Source organism: Mustelus asterias, chromosome 13 (assembly GCF_964213995.1).
Source record: "Mustelus asterias chromosome 13, sMusAst1.hap1.1, whole genome shotgun sequence".
In the NCBI taxonomy this organism is placed as follows: Eukaryota; Metazoa; Chordata; class Chondrichthyes; order Carcharhiniformes; family Triakidae; genus Mustelus; species Mustelus asterias.
In genome coordinates, this window is record NC_135813.1 from 61077259 (window position 1) to 61098651 (window position 21393).

General features: G+C 43.0%; 1 protein-coding gene across 1 annotated transcript; it reads right to left on the bottom strand.

Annotated features, from left to right (window-relative positions):
- Positions 1-13687: 13687 nt before the first annotated feature.
- On the bottom strand, positions 13688-19524 carry LOC144502681 (immunoglobulin lambda-1 light chain-like). The gene is made up of 3 exons (XM_078226867.1): positions 19398-19524; positions 18910-19257; positions 13688-14230 (listed from the first exon to the last, which is right to left on the bottom strand). The coding sequence occupies exons 1-3, from the start codon at positions 19444-19446 to the stop codon at positions 13908-13910; spliced, it is 720 nt and encodes a 239-aa protein (XP_078082993.1). The 5' UTR covers positions 19447-19524; the 3' UTR covers positions 13688-13907.
- Positions 19525-21393: the final 1869 nt, after the last annotated feature.

Below are 21393 nucleotides of genomic sequence, written 5' to 3' on the forward strand. Positions count from 1 at the left end.
ATGTGCTTCTGAGTCCATTCCAAACTCCTTAAAAAGATTCAGACACCGCAGGGCGAATGAATATTAATTACGTATGCAAATTGCCTGTCACGTGGTATTAGGCCAAAGATCTCCATTTCGGTATTGTCTGATATTTGGAGAATGCGCACGTCAGCCATTTTGGAACAGAAGAAAAATAAATCTCCCAAGCCACAGAATAGCATGCAAAATGGCTCAATAACCTCCCCCCCAAAAAATAAACGGTGCGGTGAAACAGAAAGAGATTAAATGGATCGTGTCTTGATCTCTGGAAGCCTGCCGATTACAATCAATAAATATTGCGGACAGAAAGCTGTTTAATAGGTGCATCGTTTTTGGTGAATAAATTAGAGACGAAACGTGCGAGTTGAGATTTCATGTGCACACAGAGAGGTGTAAGGGAATTGACCACCGTCCGTATTGGCTTCTCGGGATAGATAGATAGACAGACAGATAGATCGATAGGTAGATAGATAGATAGATAGATAGATAGATAGATAGATAGATAGATAGATAGATAGATAGAGACAGCGGTGGATCGATCGATAGATAGATAGATAGATAGATAGATAGATAGATAGATAGATAGATAGATAGATAGATAGATAGATAGATAGATAGATAGATAGATATCTGAAGTGAGTGAATGATCGCCAAGCCCCGAGGAACATTTTATGACCTACCTGGAATGTGATTGAGGTCCCAAAACTCTCCACTCAGCACTATTCAAGTGTTGGAAACCCACGGCATTCACAGTGAGTTAAGCCTTGGCAAAATGAAATGCTCCAGGAAACAGAGCTTTTCGCATGATTTTCGTTATTGGATTTGAGGGGTACATTTGCTGTCATTTGAAAGGATGAGTTTGAGAATGTCAATGCACTGGCCGACGTCGGAATGAGCTGAAAGTAGCAGTTTTTTCAAATCAGATTTCTGATGGCAGGTGACCCTACCCCCAACACCACCCTCGCTTCCCGCCGCACAACAGTATTGCAGAAGTCATCGTACAATGTTCCATTGCTCACTCATTTGAAAAGTTAAACAAAATCAGGCAAGCAAATTAAATGCTGATAACGTTAGCTTATCACACACCTTCACCCCATGTGTCCTTGAACAATTGTGAGAAGTAACCTTTTGATTATGCAGCTGAGGCGCACAGAGGAGAACGAGAAGAAATGAATTAATTACTTCGCCTGGAGAGCTGACGATCGCGGCTACAGGTGCAGTTGCGTCAGTGTAAAGAATTCGAGAAGCTTCATCGCAGAAGGAGGGCAATCAGTCAATCGCATCCATGTCGGTTCTGTAAAGGAGCGATCGAAGTGGAATTTCTGTCTTGATCTTACTCCAATTTTCGACACATTTTCCACCTTTTTGAGAGTGATTGTTGAATCTTCTTCCGCCAGCCTTTGATCCAATTGACTCCAGATCATTAAGAGTCGGAACATATTTAACCACCACCACCCCTGTTCCCGGGTTATTTCAAATGTTTGCCTTCTGGTGATCAAACATCCCGACATTTGAATCAGCTTCTACTTTCTTTATCCAATACCTTTAAGAACATCTTTATCAAATCTACTGTGCGGCTTTAAGGAGAACAACCCCAGGTTCTCTCGTCTTTACATCTAACTGAGGGCCTTTATCGCTGAAAACATGCGAATACACCTTCTTGCACTCTCTCCACGGCCTTGAAAGACATTCGAAGAATATTGTCAAGAACTGGACTCAATATTCTAGCCAGGGTCTAACAAAGATAAAAGGGTTAACATATTTGCTTGCATTTGTACCCGGTGGTTGGAATTTTACTGACTCCCGTGCCGACAGAATGAAGGGTGGGGAAGGAATATTAAAATTTCTCCACCACTGGGAAAATTTCCAACCGGCGGTCAGGTAGAGGGATCAGGAACAGATAATTAAAGTTGTTCGGCTGAAAGATATCGCAGGATATTTACTGAAAGATATGTCTCAGGTCCACGTCATGCAGTGCAGTCAGTACCCGGGGAGTGAGAGGCTTAAGGCCTTGCCTGTGGGTGGAATGTACAGAGTTGACATCTGCAGTGTAGAGAGAGGGAGAGAGACAGATACTAGTTCAGTTTAATGCAACAAGACAGCAGGAGCGAGAGAAGAACCACCCTGATGGCGTGCCAGCGGAATCGGAAAACGATTCGCATCGGGCCAGGAATGCAGGTTAAATTTGACTGAAGACGGTACGCAGCTGAAATAACAGACAGAAAGTGGGCCTACTTCATGGAGATGTTGAAGTCCCAATAGAACCAATGATTGCGTCCGATTGGAAGCAAAAGAGTTAAACTCTGCGATTCGTGGCAGAGCTGAAGATTGGGAAGATTATAATAACCGAGAGGGAATGGCTAATAAAGTAATGACGAAGGAGAATTTAGAGTATGAGAGAATGTTAGCTAGACATATTAAAATAATGTAGGAATTTCTATATGCTTTTAAAAAAGAAAATGCTCACTAAAATAAGTGTGGTTCCTCTGGAGAAGGAGTATCGGAAATTCATAATACGAAATGAGGAAATGGCGACAGACTTGATACATTTTCACTGCCTCGCTGTGGAATACATAAATAATATCCCAGAAATACTTGCAGGTGAAGAGGTAGAAGGGAGCGAGGAACATAAAGCAATTACAACCACCAGATCAATGCTACTGAGAAAACGATCAGAACTAAAGGCTGTCAAGTCGTTAGGGCATCATGGAGCTTGGTAAGATACCCTTAAGGAGAGTGGATGCAGAGGCGATGGGCCAATTGGCCTCACTCTGCATTGTAGTGATTTTATAATTCCATGAGATTGGGAAATAGCACATCTAACTCCTGTATTCAAGAAAGGAAAGAGACAGAATACATGTAACTACAATCCAATTGGCCTAACATCTGTCAAAAGTTAAATGTTAGAATCTATTATTAGAAGGTTATCGCAGGGCACTTGCAATTATGAAGAGCCAACATGGTTTTGTATAATTGAAGCGATACTTTACTACTTTGTTATCCTTACTTGAGCAACTTATTAGTGACGTGCATAAAGAGGAACCTGTAGAGTTGGATTTCCAAAACGTATTTCATAAGATGCCGCTTCAAAGATACATTATGAAAAGCCAAATAGGAGCTCATCATGCATGGGGTAATATTTATCACGAATCGAGGACTGATTGGCTTACAGAAACAGAGAGGTGGGATAACTGAGCCATTTTGGGGGGGGGGGGGGGGTCGGGGGGCGGGGGGGCGGTGGTGGTGGTGGTGGTGGGGGGGGGGGGGGGTAAACTGCAGCCGGTGGTGTATCACACGGATTACATCTCGGGCCTCAACTATTTTCAATTTACAGTAATGACATGGATGATGGGACGGACTGATTGCAATTTTTTTCTCACGACATTAATGCGGGGAGAAAAGTAAATTGTGAGGTGCGCATAAATAGCATATAAAGGTATTGAGATAGACTACGTGAGTGGTAAAAAGAAACAGGTGGAGTGCAATGTGGTGAAATGCGAACTCGTCCACTTTGGCAGGAAGAACGGAAAGCAGCAAATTATTCACACGGGGATGAGAGTGCAAAGGCCCGCAGCGCTGGGGCATCTGGCTGCCTGGAATGTGATTCACAAAACTTTAGCATGAAGCTGCAAGTGATTAGGAAAGCAACTGCAATGTTGTCACTTATTGCAAGTGGGATGGAATGTAAGAGTAGAGAAGATCCGCTACAAAGAGCTCATCTGAAGTACTTTCCTGTTGGCACGTGTACCTCAGAACGGATACAATAGCACCAGCGACAGTTCGGAGAAAGGTTCACCCATCAGATGAAAGGGATATCATATAGGGAAAGGTTGGACAGGTTGGACCTGTAGCCATTAGAGTTTAGAAGAACTAGAGGTGATCCTGCTGAAACGCCTACGATCCGGAGGGGAATTGAGATGGTGAACGCTGAGGAAGTGCCTTCCCTCGAAAGAGACTAGAAGGAGGGGACATGAATTAAAATAAGAGGTTTTCCACTTGAGATGGAGATAAAGAGCATTTCATTCTCTGTGAGAACCATTAGCCTATGGAACTCTCTTTACCAGAGATATCCCATCGTGAATGGTGGTGGATAATTAAACAACTGACTGGAGGAGAGGACATCACAAATTTCTCCATCCTCAATGAGCAGTGAAAAAGATAAGGCTAAAGCATTCGCAAAAATCGTCTGTCACATGTGCCAAGTGGATGATCCATCTTGGGCTTCTACAAAAATGGTCAGTATCACGGATCTCAATCTTCAGTCAATTCAATTCGCTCCACGTGATATCAAGAAGTGCCCGAATGTGTTGGATACTGCAAAGGCTTTGGGCTCCAACAATATTCTATCGACAGTCCTGAAGACTTGTGCTCCAAACGATGCGACCCCGCCAGTCAAGTTGTTTCAGTACACGTACAACACTGGCATCTACCCGGCATTGTAGAAAATTGCCCATTTACGTCCTCTACGCAAAAAGAAAGGTAACACCAACTTTATTCGTTCGCCATCAGGCCACTCCAGATCATCGGTAAATTGATGGAAGAGTTCATTAACAGCGCAATGAAACGGCAGGAACTTAGCAGGAACCTACTCTCTGGCACATAGTTTGGATTCCGCTAGTCACTCAGCGCCTCACTTCATTACAGCCTTGGGTCAAACATGGACAAGAGTAGTTGAATGCCAGATGTGAAGTGACTGCGTTTGACGTCAAGGCAGCACATGTGGAATTAAGGAGCCCGAGAAAGACTGGGGTCAATTAGAATCAGAGGGAAAACTACGCTGGTTGGAGTCATACCTAGCACAGAGGAAGAGTGTTGCGGTGGTTGGAGTTCAATCATCTAATTTGCAAACTTCACTGCAGGAGTTTCTCAAGATGGTGTCCAAGGCCCAACCATCTTCAGCTGCTCTATCAATGACCTTCCGTGCATCATAATGTCAGCAATGATCGCACAGTGTACAGTACCATACCGGCATCCTCAGAGGCTGAAGCCGTCCGTGTCCAAATGCAGTAAGCCCTGGACAATATCCAAGTTTGTGTTGACAAGTGGCAAGTAGTGCCAGAAAATGACCATCTCCAACAACAGAGAATCTAACCATTGTCCCTTGACATTCAATGGTATTGCCATCAATGTCGACATCCTGAGGGCGACCATTGACCAGAAACTGAAGTGGTCTTGACATTTAAATATGGTGGCTACAACAGCAGGTCAGAGGTTATGAATCCTGTAGCAAGTATCTCACTTCCTGACTAGCCAAACCTATCCACCATCTGCGAGGCACAAGTCAAGAGTGTGATGGAATACTTTGCACTAGCCAGGAGAATGCAGCTTCTATAACTTTCAGGAAGCTCACACCATCCAGGACAACACTTGACTGGCACCGCTTCCACAAACTCCCTCCGCCACGATGAACAGTGGCAGCAGTGTGCACCATCTGCAAGATGCACTGCATAAACCCATCCAGGCTCCATTGGCAGCATCTTACAAAGTCACATCGCAACCGTCCAGAAGGACAAAGGCAGCAGACACATGGGGCCACAACTACCTTCGCGCTTTCCTCCAAGTCATTCGCAATCTGACATGGGGATGTATTGCTTTCCTAGACCACAGGGACTGCGCTGATTCAGCAAAGCAGTTCACCACCATCATCTCGAGGGCAATTAGCGGTGAGGAATAAATGCTGGTCTAGTCAGCGATGCCCACATCACGTAACAAAATGCAGAATTCGATAGATTCCTGATTGAAAAGGGATCCAAAGAGTATAGGGGTGGACAAGAATGTGGGGTCGAGCCCACGATCACATCAGCCACGACCTTAGGCCTAATCTTCGTTCCAATTCATATGATCGTCTGATTCGTATTTGCGCCCTTTTTGACTCCTTTTATCCTATTAAATTTCTGAACCTTCGGATCCATTAATGTGGCACTGACAGCATTATCTTTAGTGAATGAGGCAGGAAAGGAAGTGATAGTAAAACATTTTGTGACACTGGGTTCTTACTGCTTCTAATCATTCGGATTCCCTGATATTATGGACATTCAGCACTGAAAAGGGGAACTCATTAAACATCCGAATTAATTGACAATACCTGAAGAGAATATTCTGAAAACGACTTTCATGTCCGAATGCCTATTTTCCAAGTGTCCACGTATTTTGCCAGGAATTGATATTTTGAGATATTTTAACCGCAAATACACTTCATGTAATAACACGGTCCTTGGTATACCAAGTCCAATATTGCCATCTGCTGGTTCAGCCGCAAAAAGCGCGCAGTTTCATTGGGATTCGTTCTGGACTTTTTTCATCTATTGTACGTAGTCCAATAGAAAGCAGGGGGAATGAAATGACAATTATAAAATAAAATTCTGGATAAAGTCAGGAGATCTGGTCGCACTTGTGAGGAGCGAAACACAATTTCTGTATAAGGGTAATTCGCACTGCCGTGTTCGGTGAAACAGTGTTCAGTCTCTAATAAATTAAGTGTAAATCTCATCAGTACTTTTATCATGCATTTCAAACGTTTCGAAGACAGGTGCGGGCGCAGCCTCAAACTAGGGAGCAGGAACCTACACTGTAAAGCATGGTGGACGCTGTAGTCCGGCGACGAATGATCGAATTAGCATTGCAGAGTCCTGGAACAAGCAATGATTCTAAATCCCACCATGGTATCTGGCAATAAGCCTTGAACAAATTAGTTGTCTTAATGTTAACCACGAAACTACTGAATTGCTGAAAAAAAACATTCGCTTCATTAACATCATTCCGGGCAGGAAATCTGCCATCTTTACTGAGTACATACGTGACTCCACGTTTTCCGTCGCGAAATAGATACAGAAGTCTGAGGACACGTACCAACCAACTTAAGAACAGCTTCTTCACTGCTGCCCTCAGACTTTTGAATGGACCTGCCTCGCATTAAGTTGATGTTGCTCTGCACCCTCGCTGTGACTGCAACACTACATTCTGCACTCTCTCCTTTCCTTCTCTGTGAACGGTACGCTTTGTCGGTATAGCATGTAAGAAACAACACTTGTCACTGTAGACGAATATACAAGACAATAATAAATCAAATCAAATAAAATCAAATCAAAAACATTTGTGCTATTAGGGAAACATTTGCACAATACATGGCCAGCCATGTTGGTAACACGCTGTTAGCAGTGGTGTTGATGATGAACCTCCTGATCAGATTGCTTTACGTGTTACAGAAAGAGCCCGTTCATCTGAGATGATTCTAAAAATAACAGCAAAGGCCAAAGCGGCAGTGGCGCAAGGTTTGTTTTCAATTATGGAGGTAGTTACAGATGAAAATTAGAAGCCAGGAGTGAATGAGTTTTGGGGAGGAGAGGCGAACATCAGAGCGCATGTACAACCTAGCAGAAAGCAAGAACACAATTGGTGCCATGCTGAAAACATACTATTATTTATATAAATTGGAACGAGTTGAGGCCACAGCACTGATCATTGTGGCACACCACCCCTTATACCTTGCCAATCACAAAATTGTCCCTTTTGCCCACCCTCTGTCTCCTGTTCGCTCGCAGATTTTCTGTCCATGAGCCCACACGATAAACTCTCCTTTTCCGCAATACCCTTTGCTTTGACATCTTATTAAATGCTGACTGAAAATCACAGTACATCCACCTGCTCACCTTTATCCACAGCACGCTACTTCTTCAAATCACTCCAGTAAATTGGCTGAACATGAATTCCCTTTGACAAAACTGTGTTGGCTCTATCTGATGACCGTGATTTTACTTCTGTGCCCTGCTATCAAATCTTTAATAACCGCTGCTACCATTTTCCTTATATGTCATACGGTGAGCTAACTGGTGTTGTTCAGCTGACATGTGTTGTTCCCTGCTATAGGTCTCTTTTTCCCATTGCATTAAAGTGCGACATTCGCTGTTTTCCAATCTAATGCACACTTCCCAGAAACTGGGGAATTTTGGAAAATTAAAACCAGCCCATCAATTGTCCCTTTAGAGACCTTCGGGTGAAATCCATCGGGACCTGAGGACTCATCAGCCCACATCTTCAACAACTTCTTAATGTCGTTTCCCTGACGATTCTAATTTTCTTGAGTCCTTCTCTTCCATTTCCTGCTCTACAGCTATTTCTGTGATAGAACTTGTATCCGCTACAGTGAAGACTGAAAGCAAAATGCCTGTTCTAGTCATCTGCAATCTTTTTGTTTGCGACAAATTCCCCAGACTCAATTTCTATCGAACTGTCGCCCACTCTATGAACGGTTTTCTTTTTTTTATCGTTTACCTTCACAATTTTAAGTTGATTTATTAGTGTCACGAGCAGGCGTACATTAACATTGCAATAATTGACTATGAAATCCCCCAATCGCCACACTCCGGCACCTGTTCGGGTACACTGAGGGAAAATTAGCAGTGCTAAGCACGTGCCACAGTGCCAAAGGCAAGAAATAACTGACAAAACCCCAGAGTATTCGGGAAATAAATGAACTGGTTTGGAAGCATCTGTGGAGACAGAAACAGAGGGAAAATTGCGCCTCCAAAGGTGCCAGATGTAAATACATAAAATACATGTGATGAGTTTTGTTGATCTGAAATTCACTTAAAGAGTACAGGAAACCGATCCAATTAAAACTTCAAGATGAAAATTGGATAGATTCATGAAACCGATGTCTGCATGAAATGCCCATCGTGCACTGGAGTGCGATTACTTGGATAGCTCTTTCAAAGAGTACAGTGGGTCAATGGCATTTTTGTGTTGTACTCTTCAGTGAAATGGTTGGGAACGGAGCTCAATATAAGGGTACTAAGTCATTTTTCAGTTGTGTTTCCCTTTGGAGGGAACCAGATGTTTATCCATTCTATGTACACGTATTATTCGTTAGCTGGTGACATAAAGTTGCATAGCCAGTTGTAATGATCAGGAATGCAAGAACTTAAATGATGACGGAGCAGATTCAGAAGTCTCTTGTAAAAGTCAATAGAACTTACATGTGAAACGAATAACAATTGAAAGATTATGGCGAGAGAATGTCTTGGATTAACTGGCCATCGTCACTTCTCTTTGCTTCTATTCTAAACAATGGTCCACTGATCCTGAGTCTAAGCCCCCATGTTCTGGATTTCACAGCCAGGGCAAACATCCGGCTGTACTCTTCAGTTGCAAGGACAGGGTCTTCGGATAGTCGGTTTGCCTGCGCCGCCAACTCACCTCCCCGCTCATGCTGTCCGCTTTGCAGCCATTGGATATATGGTGGAGACAGAAATCGGGCAAAGGCAAGACATGCGCATCCTTCTGCGGAGGAGTTACCATCTGAGAGGACTGACGGCCAACCGTTTGTGCAGCAACTCTGTAGGTTCGAGTACTGGCGACAGTTCGGATTACAACCGGTCTCCAATGACGAAATCTAATGTAGGCCAAATGAGGAAGATCCTTGGAGCTTTGGTGGGGCCGAGGGAAGTGAGGGGAGGGGGGTGTTCCCCTTGCCAACACCAACACTCAGCTCCGGCTGTTAGATTAGTGTCTTGACATAGTCCGGTCCCAGCCAGGGGAATTATTGTAGTGCGGACAGGATGAAGCCCCTGAGTGACTCTTAATAGGTCACTTAAGGGCCTCAATAGGCTCAAAGGTGCGCGTGCCACAGAACGAATTTGTTCTTCCCAATAGTTGGAGGAGATTTCCAATCATCACTGTAGAACAGTTCAGTGAGGCGATGGTGAGATAGAGCTTCGTGCTTTTCGAGTGCATAAAGAGCCTGATGTGCTTTCAGATGATGCCTACAAGGGGGAGCATGCGGATGGGAAAAAGAATGGGGGCCAGGGACATATTGTTGAGTTGCTAGCATGGGAGCAGGAAGAGAAGCCATTGCAGACAAATCTGTGGATATTATTTGATAAATAATGATGGAGCCAGATCACGAGAATAGGCCCAAGCAACTGACAAACGGTGGAGATTTTTTGGATCGTGTGTTGAATCGTGTCAAAGACCGACGCCAGTCCGAAAACAATGAGCCGTCGGGCGGCACGGTGGCACAGTGGTTAGCACTGCTCCCTGACAGCGCCAGGGACCCGGTTTCACTTTGCAGCTTGAGCCACTGTCTGAGCGGAGTCTGCACGTTCTCCCCGTGTCTGCGTGGGCTTTCTCCGCGTGCTTCGGTTTTCACCCGAAGTCCGAAAGTCGTAATGATTAGGTGCATTGGTCATGCTAAATTTTCTCTCAGTGTACCCGTACAGGCGCCGGAGTGTGGCGACTAGAAGATTTTCACAGTAACTTCATTGCAGTATTTGCAGTTTGGATTACAACCGGTAATTGTAAGCCTGCTTGTGACTAAAAATAAAGAAATTGTAAAAAACTTTAAAACTTTAAAAAACAGGAATAGTTTGCTATCGTTATAATTGAATAGAATGTAACTTTGATAAGGGTCGTATCAGTATTGTGGCAGAAGCAGAAACGCGATTCTGGGAATTCAATGCTGGAGTTGTTGGAACGATAGTATGGATTTGGGGTTGGCAATTTCTTCAAGTGGTTTAGAGTGGAAATGTTAACTGAAGATCGGCAGTAGTTCACAAGGACAGAGGAACAAGGCTGTTTGCAAAGAGAAGTTTGATGGTAATCGGTGTGAAAATATAACAGTACCTGAGGAGAGATAGCAACTAATGACATCAACGAAAGTGGAGACAAGAAAAGAAAGTTGGATGGTCAGTAATTTAGCTGAAACATGGTCAACATGGGTCTAATGGAAAGCTGAGTTGCGAAAGCGAATGAGGGGATATATGAGAAAAAAAATCCGATTCAACTATGATGCATGCGAAGTAGTGCTTCCTCATTTCACTCCTAAATAGCTTCGCTCTAATGAAAGAGTGTGCCCTATTTTGCTGGATTGTGTTATTCGTGGAAATGATTTCTCTGGACTCGCTGATCATTTTAAATACGTCGATTAGGTATAGAGTGCAGGGGAAGACAGACAGTGAGTTGCCTTGAGTGATTTAGCACAAAAATCTTGCTATTCCAATCTACATACGCATTAAGGGTTTTAGCTCTCTTCACTTTAAGCACTTGGTTTAGCAAAGCCACACAAATTGTTGCTTCAGCCACAGCCTCATATCAATCAAGAAACAAGAGATCCTGAAACATTTTCAACCACTTTTGTGCAAAATACCAGTGTTGGAAAGTCATGCCTTCTCAAATCGAAAGTGCCTCTGGCCGTCTGTATATAAGGCAGTTCCAAGTAAAGATAAAGTTCAACATTTCTTGCTGAGCCAGTGTTCCCGCACGTTATATTGGTGTTCAGTATGCTTCCATGATGCAGCATGGTCCACATTGTCAAAACATGCTCTTGACTGCATCTATTCTTAGGTGCACTATTTTAAGATACTGCTTCCGCAATCCTTGCTGATATAAAAGTGTTTATCTTTTTATTACTGGATTGTAACTCTGGAAATATCTGAGTCTCTTTTAGTGTCTGAGGTGAGGCACTCTCACAGGAGATTCCCCTGGATGCTGTCTGGGCTGTGGTTATTTTTCGTAGAACAGAGTAAGCTGAGGTGTTAACTCATCAAGGTGCAAATAATTATGAACGATACAGATAGGAAGAAACCTTTCACCTCAGTAGAGGGGTCAATAATCGGGGGGCATAGATTTAAGGTCAGGAGCAGGAGATTTAGAGGAGATTTGAAGAAATTCTTCTTCAGCCAGAGGGTGCTGGGAATCTGGAACTGAATGTCTGCAAGGGTGGTGGAGGAAGGAACCCTCACGACATTTAAGAAACATTTTGATGAGCAATTGAAAAGTCACTGCATACAGGGTTACGGGCCAAGTGCTGGTAATTGAATTAGAATAGATAAGTTTTTTGGTGGTCGGCACAGACGCGAAGGGCCTCATTCTGAGCTGGATTCCCCCCTCCAGCTTTAAAGGGTAATACATAGTACGTTTCAGCAATCGGTCTTAAAAATTGAACCCTTCAGCAATTACTTCACCCTGACGAATCAGTCCTGTACCCATTCATCATACCAATATATCCGCGGCAATTGTACCGCCCCGCCCACCACGGAATCAGAGCGGACGAGGGTGGACAACGGAAATGTCCCTTGACCTCTGGCGCGAATTTCGGGTCTCGATCGAGCGAGAACGTAAAAATCCCGTAGCTCAGTGTGAAAACCTAAATCCAGCACTCCAGATGTGATCTGATCAAGGCTGTAGACAACAGAAAGCATTACTTCCCCACTTTTTAGTTTCAATGTCCTTGTGATGAAGGCAGGCATTCGGTTTGATTTCTAATTTACCTTGTGTTCATGAAGTTTTTAATGACTTATGTCCAGGAACACCTAAATCCCTTTGTTCATTCAAAGCATCTCGCCGCGTAGCTTTATGGAAAATATTTCGAGCTACTCGCTATCATATTTTGGTCACAGAATCACAGAATTCACTGGTCCATTCACTTAGTTTATCTATGAAGAGTCAGCCAACTTGCGATACCTCCTTATCTTAAGCTGATCTACCGATGTGTTTATGAAACTCTCTAACCCTCAATTTGAACGGCAAAATGATCTCGTTCCAGAAATGATCCTCAGGAAACTGCATTTGTCACATCCAGCCAATGAAGGAACAAATCCTTGATTGGCACTTTCTCTCTCCTACCCATAAACAATTCCCTACCTATATGTTCAAATAAATTATTTATTCCTTCTGCCACTGGGTCTATTTTATGTTTCCCTGTTTCGGACTCACTCACGGTGGAAAATCTTTCTCTGTGTTCCCGTATCACACCTTTTCCGAACATTAAAGCCGCCTATTACTCCTCCGCATCCTCTCCTCAGAGAAAAGAGCCCAACATATTCATTTTCCTGATAGGCACATTGTCCCAATCCCAGTAAATATCTGGCAAATAATTTTTGCATATTCTCATGTCCTACAAGATTATTTTTGAGGTATGTAGACCATAGATGAGGAAAACTCTATAAAACGCTAATAAATCCCCGGGTGTTTTGTTTTGTTCTTCTGGAAGTGCACCAGCACCTTGTTTGCACTTTTTATCAACTGCGCAACTTCTTGCTACATATAGCAATTTATGTCTTGCAAGCCCAAATCTAACTGAAGAAATAAAACAATAACGTATCAAAGGGATGTCCTGTCGACTTTGTGATTCGTGTGAAGATGAAGTTTAAAAAACAGACTTTGTTCGGAGCTGGTTTGAGTCAATGCCTCACTGAAAATGCATCTGGGGAAGTTGACATGTTAGTAAAGCGCCTGCTTCAGTATGATCATTATTGGCCAATTAAAGCAATCGGATAGTTTATTTAAAAAATGATTTGCAGTCCCAGATCCTGCATTGTATCGGGTGTATTAAAAAATGAGGCAGTGACTGAGTTTGCCCTGAATATTGGTAATCAGGTGGTATAGAAATGTCTGCCCGTTTAATGTATTTTTGTAAATCTCGAGACGCAGTTCAGCCCTTTCATTATAATGGCAGAATGTAACGAGGTCCATTAAAAAAAAATGTTGCAATATTACTTCATGGTGCTAATTTAATGTCACCGATCGTCTCCTTGTTGCGCCTGGATATCATTGGCTTTAAATAAAATGTGCAGAATATCACAATGATAGAATCTCACTATTTAATTCCCCTTGGAATGCTGCCATTAATTGTTTTTAAGGGAAAGAGAGAGAATAACAGAACGTCGGTCGAGATAACGCTATAATGATTTTATTACACAGCTGTATCAATGACATTACAGTGAAGCTTTGATCCATTCAGGGTGAACACAGTTAATTTGAAACTAAGGGAGTCAGCCGATCTGCTACAAACTGTGATGAAATGTTTGAAATGTTCCACTATTTGCGGAATTTATTTTGAAATGACACTTTACCAACGGCAGAATACAAGAATGCATTAGATGCGTGAATCAGATACAGTTGGATCTGGAGATGCTTGTTTGAAGTGGGTTTGCTTGAGTCTCGTGTTTAACCACACAGGCGTAAAGCTCGTGTGAGTTCCACTCTGAGGCTAACAGAGTCAGATAACTGCTCACACTGAACGTGTTGTCCGCCTCTTGCTGGATCCGACTGGTCTCAACCCCATTGCTTCTGACGCTGCCATCTACAGTCCATTCAATCTCCGCAGCTCCTGGGTTAAAACCGCTCACCAAACACACCAGGGTCGCCATGTTCTTCGCTGTGATTTGATCCGCTGAAGGCGGAAGGAGCGAAACAATGGGGCTCCGTGGATCTGGAAAGTAGAGACAAATGATTGCACATCCATTAAGAATCGGCATAAATCACTGAATCGTTGTTTCACCTTCTTCAAATTGTTTTTTAAAATCGGTATTATTCTACAAGAATGTATAGATTTTACATTGTGGAGTCTTATTGTTGCCAAATGCAAAAAGGCCATGACTCTCGTTTCTGGAACACATACAACCTGAGAAGGTTTTCCTTTTTTCCCTGCATGGACAGGAACATGCAAACAAAATCTGATCTAAAGGAAATAGTGGAGTTTGAAATATTAAAGAGAAAAATAAGACGGGAGGTTTATTGCATCCAGATGTGTTCTGAGGCAACGCTGTCCGAACCAGCGTCACGACCAAAGAGAATTTCAGAACAACGTCAATCACTCAGAATTTGGGGTCAATATTGGAACTTATGCTGACCGCAGCATTCCTATATTTTGCAACTCAAAAAACTCGATTCTGAAAAATGAAATCGATTGTTTGCTTTTGTCACCATTTACACTTCTCTGACGCAAGTCCGACATACTGAGACTGATGTTTGGATTTGTGTACATTCTTTGCCACGGCCTCACACGGTGTCCCGCCCAGACCAACAGTGACGATGTAGCGTAAATCTTAACAAATAACTCCCTTTTGCAATGGAAATGTTTGGAGACATTTTTTGCGAGTGGAGTGTCACAAAAGATTTGTTACAGCAAAGAGGAAGAGTTTCGAACAAATATTGTAAACAATTCTAGTATATTAGAACATAACGTAACGACACCCTCAAAAGGCCAGTAATAAACCAAACATGTCCTCATAATTATTTATCTCTCACACCTTTTCGCCAAAGCAGACGGACTGTGAGATCTTACTGTGCTTAGATAGGGAGCCATGATTCTGACATGTGAAGAATTATTCCACTTCACAAGCACTTAATTGTGAGGATGTTCTGAGGCCGTGGTCGGCGCCAAATCAATGCAGGTTTGCATTTTCTTTCCTTTGTCATTAGTAGATATTCGCAAAGCTGAAAGGGCGTTGTCTCAGAATCTTGTCTCTTTAAGTCACCATTTACCACTTAAGTTACCATCTATCACAGTCAATGGAGAAACGCTCAGTAAATAGGTTGAGGCGTTGTAAGGCATCGAAGAAAGGGTTCAAATATGAATATCCATTTCTAACTAAAAGGATAAGTCTGACCTTTTACAGTTCGCCCTGACATTGAGGTATTATGTCGGCTACAACAACAATATGAGGGTTGTCGCTGTCGGTGTAAAAATCGAGTGTCTTTGGAGCTACAAATTCGTCTTGTTTTTTTTTGGAATGTAATTTGGATGTTGAAACTGAGTCGGCAGACAAATGCCGCCAGCCCTTATTTCAATGTTGGTATCGTCTTCCTGCGCAACCGAGAGTTTCGCTGAATAATCTCAAATGTCTGCACCGATGAGCAGGTGTGACGATCAACTTCTATTTAAACGGAAGCGTACTTAAGTGAATTATTTTTACACCGGCATTTTCTCCAGATATGATTTCTCAAAGTAACAACTAAAACATTCAAGAGCATTTTTCTCCTTTTTGCCTCATGCTGGTCCATTTCACCGTAACATCGTCCAATAAACATATGACTTGAAGAAGAAAATAAAAAATAAAGAAAAGGAAGATTGAGAAGGGAAGAGACCCTGACCATAATTTTCCAATCGTGCCTGGAGCAGGCTTGGCTCTCAGAGACAGGAGGACAGATGAAATTGTGAAAGGGCGAAAGGGGGGTAACATAGTTTTAGACCAGTGAAAAAACCTCACTAAAGGGAGAACAATTGGAATAAGCGCGGTTTAATCAAATGCAGCAGTCACGGCTTTGCTGGCGGAATATCTTACCTCACAGCGTGAATTGGTATTTTTGAGCAGCTAGCATGAGCGGTGAATGACGGCAATATTTTTAGTATCGTCTACATGGATTTTAGCAAGGCTCTTGTTAAGTTCACACATAGGTATGAACAGGTTGGATGCGAAATTGGTTCAGAGGCAGGAAGTAAAGGGTCCGTATATCAATGAGTGCCTCTATGATTGTTGTCAGATAATACAAATTTGACAATGTGTTTGCTAACGAAGAAAGCTGGATAATGCAGGAAGACAACAATGGACTAGTCAGATAAGTTCAACAGCAGCAAATGGAATTAAATGCGGAAAAGTATGAGGAACTGTATTTTTCAGGAAGGCCAATAAAACAAGCGAGTACACTATATAAATGGGACAATGCCGAGAAATGTAGAGAAACTGAGTGAACTGAAAATGCATTTCCGCAGATCCCGAAGGCGGCTGAGCAAGTGGATATGGTAGCAAAGAAGGCATGTGAGGCAGTTACATTTATAAGCCGAGGTATAGATTGTTAGAACTTGATGGTTATGCTGAAACTGCTGGAAAGGTGCGTAGGAAACATGTAATTGTATGAGAGCGAGTACAGGGGAGATCGAGAGGGATGTTGGCTGAAATGGAATATTTAGTTATAAGTGTTGAATTGGCCAGCGTTCTTTTCTTTGGAACAGACGAGGCTGGAAGGAGATCTAATGGAAGGCATTATATTCAGAGGTGTCTGGACAGAATGGATAGGAAAACAGTATTGCCAATGGTTGACGGGTCGATAAGAACGGCACTTGGATTTAGCGTTAGAAGTAGAAGGTTTAGCGGAGATTCGAAGGGAATAGTTTCACCCAGAGGGTTTTGGGGGATGTGGAACCTACTGCCGGGAAGGCTGTTAGTGGCAAATTAATGGACACTTAAACGCACATACAATGTGTAATCGAAAGGCTCATGAATAAATGTTAGATTGTTCCTTCTGAACCAGTGCAGACACGATTGACCAAGCAGGTTGTAACAATGTTGCAAAGATATATCATTCTATGATTCTGCGAATATATTATATTGCTTTCCTCTCTCACTGACGCACAGTGTGCATATTTATGAGGTACCCTGCCGCAACGCCGACAAGAGCTTCCAAACCAGCCATGTTTTCCACTGGACGAACACACGGGCAGCAGATGCACGGTAGCACCACCAGTTGGTAAATCCCCATCAATCCACACAGCATACCAAAGTAGAACTGTACCGCCTTTCCTTCACTGTCGCTTGGCCAAAAACTCTTAACCCCCTCCCTAAGAGCTCTGCGATGCATCTCTGACACATGGACGACATCGGTTTGAGAATGCGGCTCACTATCACTTTATCCATGGATATCAGGCGGGGGACAATGAATGTTAGCTTTCTGGTCACATCCCATGAATCAATGAAACTGGCAGTAATCCCCATGTTTTGTTGTATTACTACTCACTGACAATCACAGAACCAGCAGCAGAGCTGAACGAGTCCACAACAACACTCAAAAACCTGACAACCTATTCCGAGACATTCCAAAGCAACTGATTGGATAGGAAGAAAATGAACCGTAATTTCCGAGGGAAGCAAACATTCTGCGCATCGATTATGTTTGTTACTACGTTATGATGTGGAGATGCCGGCGTTGGACTGGGGTAAACACAGTAAGAAGTTTAACAACACCAGGTTAAAGATTTAACCTGGTGTTGTTAAACTTCTTACTGTGTTTACCCCAGTCCAACGCCGGCATCTCCACATCATGACTACCATCGACACCGCAAACTGCCGGCTCCAAGTGGAGAGGATCGCCAAGAAGATCGCGCATATCGACACAGACATCAAGTGAAGGGGCTTAGAGCTCCGAAAGCTTGTGTGGCTTTTGCTACCAAATAAACCTGTTGGACTTTAACCTGGTGTTGTTAAACTTCTTACTGTGTTACAACGTTATCCAGTAACACTCAGGATCGATTAGTACTGGCGGAATTCTCGCAACAATATGGTTATTTTGGTCACCTGTGATTAATGCGAAATGTTAGGCTGAGAATCTTGTACCGAACTGTTTTCGGTGAGTTTGGGGACCAGTGGGAATGGGTCCCACCCAGGTACCACACTATCCTTCCGCAGGCTGAATGCAAGAAAGATCTTAAAACACAATGTTGCTTCAAGTGGAACAAAGCAGCCTGATGTGAACGTTTTGAATGTAATTCCAGCGTTTTAAACCAGACTACAAGGGCAGCATGTGAAACAGCCTGAACCACTATATTGCTTTCATACAATCATGGAATTATAGAGCACACAACGGGGCCCATCGGAGCTTGTAAAAAACCTGCCCACTCAGATCATTTTCATGCCTGTTTTCTTCACTTTTGAAATGTTTATCGTCTTGCTAATTATAGTTCCGCTCGCGGTGTTCATATAGCGAGGGTACTCCACTCCTAACACTGGCTGAGCGAATAAAAACATCCCATCCTTCCAGCGATTGCATTCAAATAATGTCCTCGCACTGCCGACTGGATCAGATGGCTCAAACGTCTGGAGAGCCGCAGCAGATCAGACCGTAAGCTTCCAGTGAAATGAATTTCACTCGAAATTAAATTGCCCCTTTACCCGATCCCATAATTGGACACAATCTAGAAAATCACCAAAGTTCTGAGCCCAGCTATCACTGCAATGTCTTTGGCTGCTGACTCAAGGATCCCCCATAAAAATATTTTCGCAGCAACCATTTTGATTTGCACTCATTCAATCCACCTATCCGACCGTTTCGAAGTACATTTTGTTATTTAGATAGCGTCACAAATGCTAGAGGACATTTAAGTGATTTACTTACTGCCCAGATTCAACTTCGTTCCTCTCCCGAAAATGAATCTATATGGACTGCTGAGCTCAGTGCCACAGTAATAATCTGCAGCGTCCTCCGATTGCACGTTGGTGATGGTTAAATGCATCTTGTTACTCGATGAGTCCACAGACCCGGTGAATCGATCTGGAATACCCGAAGCTGTATCAGCGCTCTCATCCCAAACAAGCACAGGGGCGCTGCCGGGTTTCTGCCAGTACCAGCTCGTGTAGGAGCTGCTAATGCTGCCTCCGGACATGGTGCAAGTGATGCTGACGGTCTCTCCCGTTGAGGCCGAAATGGATCCTGGTTGGGTCAGGACAGGATCCGCAATTGTACCTGGTGAAATGCAAAGTATTGTCAGTCACACACTGTGAAATGTTGAATATAGCTTACAATTCAGATTCGTTAAATCACAAGCGCAAAAGCAGATAATGTGAAAAGAATGAGCGTTACTTCAGGTTGACGCCCGTACTTACTGTGGAAACAGAGTATCAGTGCGGCGAGAACTCCAATCGATTGTGTCATGGTGAAGGTTTGGGGACAGGAAGAAGGAAAATAAATCCTGACACGAATGTGCTTCTGAGTCCATTCCAAACTCTCCTTAAAAAGATTCAGACACCGCAGGGCGAATGAATATTAATTACGTATGCAAATTGCCTGTCACGTGATATTAGGCCAAAGATCTCCATTTCGGTATTGTCTGATATTTGGAGAATGCGCACGTCAGCCATTTGGAACAGAAGAAAAATAAATCTCCCAAGCCACAGAATAGCATGCAAAATGGCTCAATAACCGCCCCCCCAAAAAACAAACGGTGCGGTGAAACAGAAAGAGATTAAATGGATCGTGTCTTGATCTCTGGAAGCCTGCCGATTACAATCAATAAATATTGCGGACAGAAAGCTGTTTAATAAGTGCATCGTTTTTGGTGAATAAATTAGAGACGAAACGTGCGAGTTGAGATTTCATGTGCACACAGAGAGATGTAAGGGAATTGACCACCGTCCGTATTGGCTTCTCGGGATAGATAGATAGATAGATAGACAGACAGACAGATAGATAGATAGATAGATAGATAGATAGATAGATAGATAGATAGATAGATAGATAGATAGATAGATAGATAGATAGATAGATAGACAGAGACAGTGGTGGATAGATAGATAGATAGATAGATAGATAGATAGATAGATAGATAGATAGATAGATAGATAGATAGATAGATAGATAGATAGATAGATAGATAGATAGATATCTGAAGTGAGTGAATGATCGCCAAGCCCCGAGGAACATTATATTACCTACCTGGAATGTGATTGAGGTCCCAAAACTCTCCACTCAGCACTATTCAAGTGTTGGAAACCCACGGCATTCACAGTGAATTAAACCTTGGCAAAATGAAATGCTCTCGGAAACAGAGCTTTTCGCATGATTTTCGTTATTGGATTTGAGGGGTACATTTGCTGTCATTTGAAAGGATGAGTTTGAGAATGTCAATGCACTGGCCGACGTCGGAATTAGCTGAAAGTAGCAGTTTTTTCAAATCAGATTTCTGATGGCAGGTGACCCTACCCCCAACACTACCCTCGCTTCCCGCCGCACAACAGTATTGCAGAAGTCATAGTACAATGTTCCATTGCTCACTCATTTGAAAAGTTAAACAAAATCAGGCAAGCAAATTAAATGCTGATAACGTTAGCTTATCACACACCTTCACCCCATGTGTCCTTGAACAATTGTGAGAAGTAACCTTTTGATTATGCAGCTGAGGCGCACAGAGGAGAACGAGAAGAAATGAATTAATTACTTCGCCTGGAGAGCTGACGATCGCGGCTACAGGTGCAGTTGCGTCAGTGTAAAGAATTCGAGAAGCTTCATCGCAGAAGGAGGGCAATCAGTCAATCGCATCCATGTCGGTTCTGTAAAGGAGCGATCGAAGTGGAATTTCTGTCTTGATCTTACTCCAATTTTCGACACATTTTCCACCTTTTTGAGAGTGATTGTTGAATCTTCTTCCGCCAGTCTTTGATCCAATTGACTCCAGATCATTAAGAGTCGGAACATATTTAACCACCACCACCCCTGTTCCCGGGTTATTTCAAATGTTTGCCTTCTGGTGATCAAACATCCCGACATTTGAATCAGCTTCTACTTTCTTTATCCAACACCTTTAAGAACATCTTTATCAAATCTACTGTGCGGCATTAAGGAGAACAACCCCAGGTTCTCTCGTCTTTACATCTAACTGAGCGCCTTTATCGCTGAAAACATGCGAATACACCTTCTTGCACCCTCTCCACGGCCTTGAAAGACATTCGAAGAATATTGTCCAGAACTGGACTCAATATTCTAGCTAGGGTCTAACAAAGATAAAAGGGTTAACATATTTGCTTGCATTTGTACCCGGTTGTTGGAATTTTACTGACTCCCGTGCCGACAGAATGAAGGGTGGGGAAGGAATATTAAAATTTC

Bases quoted from the DNA above. Each gene is read 5' to 3' on its own strand.
- LOC144502681 (XM_078226867.1), bottom strand. From the start codon at position 19,446: ATGACACAATCGATTGGAGTTCTCGCCGCACTGATACTCTGTTTCCAC. The intron at 19,258-19,397 runs GTAAGTACGGGC...GCATTTCACCAG, and splicing joins ACTGATACTCTGTTTCCACA to GTACAATTGCGGATCCTGTC. The intron at 14,231-18,909 runs GTAAGTAAATCA...TCTACTTTCCAG, and splicing joins AACGAAGTTGAATCTGGGCA to ATCCACGGAGCCCCATTGTT.